Source organism: Petromyzon marinus (assembly GCF_048934315.1).
Source record: "Petromyzon marinus isolate PM22_M1 ecotype Great Lakes invasive population chromosome 67 unlocalized genomic scaffold, UKy_Petmar_22M1.pri1.0 chr67_unloc.4, whole genome shotgun sequence".
Classification (NCBI taxonomy): Eukaryota; Metazoa; Chordata; class Hyperoartia; order Petromyzontiformes; family Petromyzontidae; genus Petromyzon; species Petromyzon marinus.
This window is the reverse complement of record NW_027422594.1, coordinates 626011-632766: the sequence shown is the minus strand read 5'-3', so window position 1 is coordinate 632766 and position 6756 is coordinate 626011. Positions and strand designations below refer to the sequence as shown.

Below are 6756 nucleotides of genomic sequence, written 5' to 3'. Positions count from 1 at the left end.
GAGCTGACGAGTCCCCTATGGGAGGTGACGAGTCCCCTATGGGAGCTGACGTCTCCCCTATGGGAGCTGACGTGTCCCCTATGGGAGCTGACGTCTCCCCTATGGGAGCTGACGTCTCCCCTATGGGAGCTGACGTGTCCCTATGGGAGCTGACGTCTCCCCTATGGGAGCTGACGTGTCCCCCTGTGGAGCTGACGTGTCCCCTATGGGAGCTGACGTGTCCCCTATGGGAGCTGACGTGTCCCCTATAGGAAATGACGTGTCCCCTGTGGGAGCTGACGTGTCCCCCTGTGGAGCTGACGTGTCCCCTATGGGAGCTGACGTGTCCCCTATGGGAGCTGACGTGTCCCCTATGGGAGCTGACGAGTCCCCTATGGGAGCTGACGTCTCCCCTATGGGAGCTGACGTGTCCCCCTGTGGAGCTGACGTGTCCCCTATGGGAGCTGACGTCTCCCCTATGGGAGCTGACGTCTCCCCTATGGGAGCTGACGTCTCCCCTATGGGAGCTGACGTCTCCCCTATGGGAGCTGACGTGTCCCCTATGGGAGCTGACGTCTCCCCTATGGGAGCTGACGAGTCCCCTATGGGAGCTGACGAGTCCCCTATGGGAGCTGACGTCTCCCCTATGGGAGCTGACGTCTCCCCTATGGGAGCTGACGTGTCCCCTATGGGAGCTGACGAGTCCCCTATGGGAGCTGACGAGTCCCCTATGGGAGCTGACGAGTCCCCTATGGGAGCTGACGAGTCCCCTATGGGAGCTGACGTCTCCCCTATGGGAGCTGACGAGTCCCCTATGGGAGCTGACGAGTCCCCTATGGGAGCTGACGAGTCCCCTATGGGAGCTGACGTCTCCCCTATGGGAGCTGACGTCTCCCCTATGGGAGCTGACGAGTCCCCTATGGGAGCTGACGAGTCCCCTATGGGAGCTGACGTCTCCCCTATGGGAGCTGACGAGTCCCCTATGGGAGCTGACGTCTCCCCTATGGGAGCTGACGTCTCCCCTATGGGAGCTGACGTGTCCCCTATGGGAGCTGACGAGTCCCCTATGGGAGCTGACGTCTCCCGTATGGGAGCTGACGTCTCCCCTATGGGAGCTGACGAGTCCCCTATGGGAGCTGACGTCTCCCCTATGGGAGCTGACGTCTCCCCTATGGGAGCTGACGTGTCCCCTATGGGAGCTGACGTCTCCCCTATGGGAGCTGACGTCTCCCCTATGGGAGCTGACGTCTCCCCTATGGGAGCTGACGAGTCCCCTATGGGAGCTGACGTCTCCCCTATGGGAGCTGACGTCTCCCCTATGGGAGCTGACGAGTCCCCTATGGGAGCTGACGTCTCCCCTATGGGAGCTGACGAGTCCCCTATGGGAGCTGACGAGTCCCCTATGGGAGCTGACGAGTCCCCTATGGGAGCTGACGTCTCCCCTATGGGAGCTGACGTCTCCCCTATGGGAGCTGACGAGTCCCCTATGGGAGGTGACGAGTCCCCTATGGGAGCTGACGTCTCCCCTATGGGAGCTGACGAGTCCCCTATGGGAGCTGACGTCTCCCCTATGGGAGCTGACGTCTCCCCTATGGGAGCTGACGTGTCCCCTATGGGAGCTGACGAGTCCCCTATGGGAGCTGACGTCTCCCCTATGGGAGCTGACGTCTCCCCTATGGGAGCTGACGAGTCCCCTATGGGAGCTGACGTCTCCCCTATGGGAGCTGACGTCTCCCCTATGGGAGCTGACGTCTCCCCTATGGGAGCTGACGTGTCCCCTATGGGAGCTGACGTCTCCCCTATGGGAGCTGACGTCTCCCCTATGGGAGCTGACGTCTCCCCTATGGGAGCTGACGAGTCCCCTATGGGAGCTGACGTCTCCCCTATGGGAGCTGACGAGTCCCCTATGGGAGCTGACGAGTCCCCTATGGGAGCTGACGTCTCCCCTATGGGAGCTGACGTCTCCCCTATGGGAGCTGACGAGTCCCCTATGGGAGCTGACGTCTCCCCTATGGGAGCTGACGAGTCCCCTATGGGAGCTGACGTCTCCCCTATGGGAGCTGACGAGTCCCCTATGGGAGCTGACGTCTCCCCTATGGGAGCTGACGTCTCCCCTATGGGAGCTGACGTCTCCCCTATGGGAGCTGACGAGTCCCCTATGGGAGCTGACGTCTCCCCTATGGGAGCTGACGAGTCCCCTATGGGAGCTGACGTCTCCCCTATGGGAGCTGACGTCTCCCCTATGGGAGCTGACGTCTCCCCTATGGGAGCTGACGTGTCCCAGTGGAGCTGACGTCTCCCCTATGGGAGCTGACGTCTCCCCTATGGGAGCTGACGTCTCCCCTATGGGGCTGACGTCTCCCGTATGGGAGCTGACGTCTCCCCTATGGGAGCTGACGAGTCCCCTATGGGAGCTGACGTCTCCCCTATGGGAGCTGACGTCTCCCCTATGGGGCTGACGTCTCCCCTATGGGGCTGACGTCTCCCCTATGGGGCTGACGTCTCCCCGTGGAGCTGACGTGTCCTCATGGAGCTGTCCCCGTGTGGAGCTGACGTGTCCCCGTGGAGCTGACGTGGAGCTGACGTGTCCCCCATGGGGCTGACGTGTCCTCGTGGAGCTGATGTGGAGCTGACGTGTCCCCCATGGGGCTGACGTGTCCCAGTGTGGAGCTGTCTCCCCATGGAGCTGACGTGTCCCCGTGGAGGCCCTCACGTATCGTGCGAGCTTCACCGGCTGCTCCACATCCCCGTCATCCTGCAGCAGCCGTGACGACCGTTTCCGTGACGACGCCATCGTCGCCGCGGGGACCTGAGGCCGACGAAGGCGAAAACAAAAACCGGCCAATCAGAGAGCCTCGAAAGACGAAAACAAAACCGGCCAATCAGAGATCCTCGAAAGGCGAAAACAAAACCGGCCAATCAGAGATCCTCGAAAGACGAAAACAAAACCGGCCAATCAGAGATCCTCGAAAGACGAAAACAAAACCGGTCAATCAGAGATCATCGAAAGACGAAAACAAAACCGGCCAATCAGAGATCCTCGAAAGACGAAAACAAAACCGGCCAATCAGAGATCCTCGAAAGACGAAAACAAAACCGGCCAATCAGAGATCCTCGAAAGACGAAAACAAAACCGGCCAATCAGAGATCCTCGAAAGACGAAAACAAAACCGGCCAATCAGAGATCCTCGAAAGATGATAACGAAACCAGCCAATCAGAGATCCTCGAAAGACGAAAACAAAACCGGCCAATCAGAGATCCTCGAAAGACGAAAACAAAACCGGCCAATCAGAGATCCTCGAAAGACGAAAACAAAACCGGCCAATCAGAGATCCTCGAAAGACGAAAACAAAACCGGCCAATCAGAGATCCTCGAAAGACGAAAACAAAACCGGCCAATCAGAGATCCTCGAAAGGCGAAAACAAAACCGGCCAATCAGAGATCCTCGAAAGACGAAAACAAAACCGGCCAATCAGAGATCCTCGAAAGACGAAAACAAAACCGGCCAATCAGAGATCCTCGAAAGATGAAAACTAAAACTAAACCCCCCCCACCGCCATCCTCTCGATCGTCCAATCACAATCGGTGGGCTGATATAGCAAACTACACTATACACTACACTATACACTGCACTATATACTACACTATACACTGCACTATACACTGCACTATACACTATACACTACACTACACACTACTATACACTACACTATAAACTACACTATACACTGATATACACTACACTATACACTACACTATAGACTATACAATACACTATACACTGCTATACACTACACACTTCACTATATACTACACGATACACTACTATGCATGGGCAGGGTAGGGTACACACAGGGTAGAGTACACACAGGGTAGGGTACACAAGGGGTAGAGTACACACAGGGGTAGAGTACACACAGGGTAGAGTACACACAGGGTAGAGTACACACAGGGTAGAGTACACACAGGGGTACACACAGGGTAGGGTACACACAGGGTAGAGTACACACAGGGTAGAGTACACACAGGGTAGAGTACACACAGGGTAGAGGTAGAGTACACACAGGGTAGAGTACACACAGGGTAGGGTACACACAGGGTAGGGGTAGAGTACACACAGGGTAGAGTACACACAGGGTAGGGGTAGAGTACACACAGGGTAGAGTACACACAGGGTAGGGTACACACAGGGTACACACAGGGTAGAGTACACACAGGGTAGGGTACACACAGGGTAGAGTACACACAGGGTAGGGTACACACAGGGTAGGGTACACACAGGGTAGGGGTAGAGTACACACAGGGTAGAGTACACACAGGGTAGAGTACACACAGGGTAGAGTACACACAGGGTAGGGGTAGAGTACACACAGGGTAGGGTACACACAGGGTAGGGTACACACAGGGTAGGGTACACACAGGGTAGGGTACACACAGGGTAGAGTACACACAGGGTAGGGTACACACAGGGTAGGGTACACACAGGGTAGGGGTAGAGTACACACAGGGTAGAGTACACACAGGGTAGAGTACACACAGGGTAGAGTACACACAGGGTAGAGTACACACAGGGTAGGGGTAGAGTACACACAGGGTAGGGTACACACAGGGTAGGGTACACACAGGGTAGGGTACACACAGGGTAGGGTACACACAGGGTAGGGTACACACAGGGTAGGGGTAGAGTACACACAGGGTAGAGTACACACAGGGTAGAGTACACACAGGGTAGAGTACACACAGGGTAGAGTACACACAGGGTAGGGGTAGAGTACACACAGGGTAGGGTACACACAGGGTAGGGTACACACAGGGTAGGGTACACACAGGGTAGGGTACACACAGGGTAGAGTACACACAGGGTAGGGTACACACAGGGTAGAGTACACACAGGGTAGAGTACACACAGGGTAGAGTACACACAGGGTAGAGTACACACAGGGTAGAGTACACACAGGGTAGAGTACACACAGGGTAGGGGGTAGGCAGTGAACCTGCGTGCCCTAGAACAAACTCGCCGACCACAATCCCCAAAATAGTGGCCACTTGAGATGTCCTTCAAATACCAACTCGTGTCACGTGGCGCTGGGGGGCCGGGGGGGGGGCGGGGGAGGTAGGGGGGATGCCCCCCCCCGCCAGCCCCCCCCGGTACCCCCCCCACCCCCTACAGACAGCAAGATCCAAGGGCCCCCCCCACTCCTCTCCCCCCTCCTCCCCCCCGAGATTTCTCGAACCTGAATGAACCGTGCAGGGGAGATGATGTTGATGATGATGTTGATGTTGTTGATGATGATGTTGATGATGATGATGTTGATGAAGTTGATGATGAAGTTGATGATGATGTTGATGATGTTGTTGATGATGTTGTTGATGATGATGTTGATGATGATGATGTTGATGAAGTTGATGATGAAGTTGATGATGATGTTGATGATGATGATGTTGATGATGATGTTGATGAAGTTGATGATGATGATGAAATTGCTGATGATGTTGATGTTGTTGATGATGATGATGTTGTTGATGTTGTTGATGATGATGTTGATGATGATGTTGATGATGATGTTGATGATGTTGTTGATGTTGATGATGATATTGATGATTATGTTGCTGGTGATGTTGATGATGACGTTGATGAAGTTGCTGATGTTGATGAAGTTGCTGATGATGATGTTGATGAAGTTGCTGATGATGATGTTGATGATGATGTTGATGATATTCTTGGTTCTTTCGGTAAAGTCATGTAGAAGGGAAACAATAAAATAATACAAATATAAAACAATAAAATTCTCACGTTTCGACTGCAACACAAGCAATCATCATCAGGTCTGAAAATCACAACAAGAAAAAGTAAAAAAAAATGTAATACAAATTTTAATAAAAAAAATTATTGTTGTGGTTTTCACACCTGATGATGATTGCTGCTTTGTGTTGCAGTCGAAACGTCGTGAGAATTTTATTGTTTTATATTTTTATTGTTTCCCTTCTAACGTGGTGACTCTACCGAAAGAACCAAGAATATGAATCCCTGCAGTCACGAAAGCTTTAAATCAAGATGTTGATGATGAAGATGTTGTTGATGATGCTGATAATGGCACATGCAGAGTCTGTCCCGTGACCTCCTGCACCTAGCCTGGCACAGCAGCGAACCCATGGCACCTGCTGGGTCTGTCCCGTGACCTCCTGCACCTAGCCTGGCACAGCAGTCAACCCATGGCACCTGCTGGGTCTGTCCCGTGACCTCCTCCTCCTGCACCTAGCCTGGCACAGCAGTCAACCCATGGCCCCTGCTGGGTCTGTCCCGTGACCTCCTGCACCTAGCCTGGCACAGCGGTCAACCCATGGCCCCTGCTGGGTCTGTCCCGTGACCACCTCCTGCACCTAGCCTGGCACAGCGGTCAACCCATGGCACCTGCTAGTGGTGAATGATAACTTGCTGGTAACGTAACAGCAGCAACAGCGAATGTCTGAACCGGACCGCCCAGCACGCTCCCCCTCCCCCAGCCCACACCGTGTAGAGATGGCAGCGTTGGGGAGGCAAAGGCGGCTGGGCAGGGCGTGTGGTGGTGGTGGTGGCGGTGGTGGCGGCGGTGGTGGTGGTGGTGGCGGTGGTGGCGGCGGTGGTGGTGGTGGCGGTGGTGGCGGTGGTGGTGGTGGCGGTGGTGGCGGTGGTGGCGGTGGTGGCGGTGGTGGTGGTGTGGCGGTGGTGGCGGTGGTGGTGGTGTGGCGGTGGTGGTGGTGTAACCGGTGTGAGTGTGATGGTAGCGACGGTGGT

General features: G+C 55.0%; 1 protein-coding gene across 1 annotated transcript in view; it reads right to left on the bottom strand.

Annotated features, from left to right (window-relative positions):
• The window catches only part of LOC142907968 (choline-phosphate cytidylyltransferase A-like), a 25390-nt gene extending 19600 nt beyond the window's left edge, over positions 1–5790 (bottom strand). The window contains exons 1-2 of the mRNA XM_076058029.1: positions 5216–5790; positions 2693–2788 (exon numbers count right to left, since the gene is read on the bottom strand). Coding sequence (XP_075914144.1) covers positions 2693–2773 — 81 coding nt within the window. The 5' untranslated portion in view covers positions 2774–2788; positions 5216–5790. The remainder of the gene's footprint in view (positions 1–2692; positions 2789–5215) is intronic.
• Between the last annotated feature and the right edge of the window lie 966 nt (positions 5791–6756).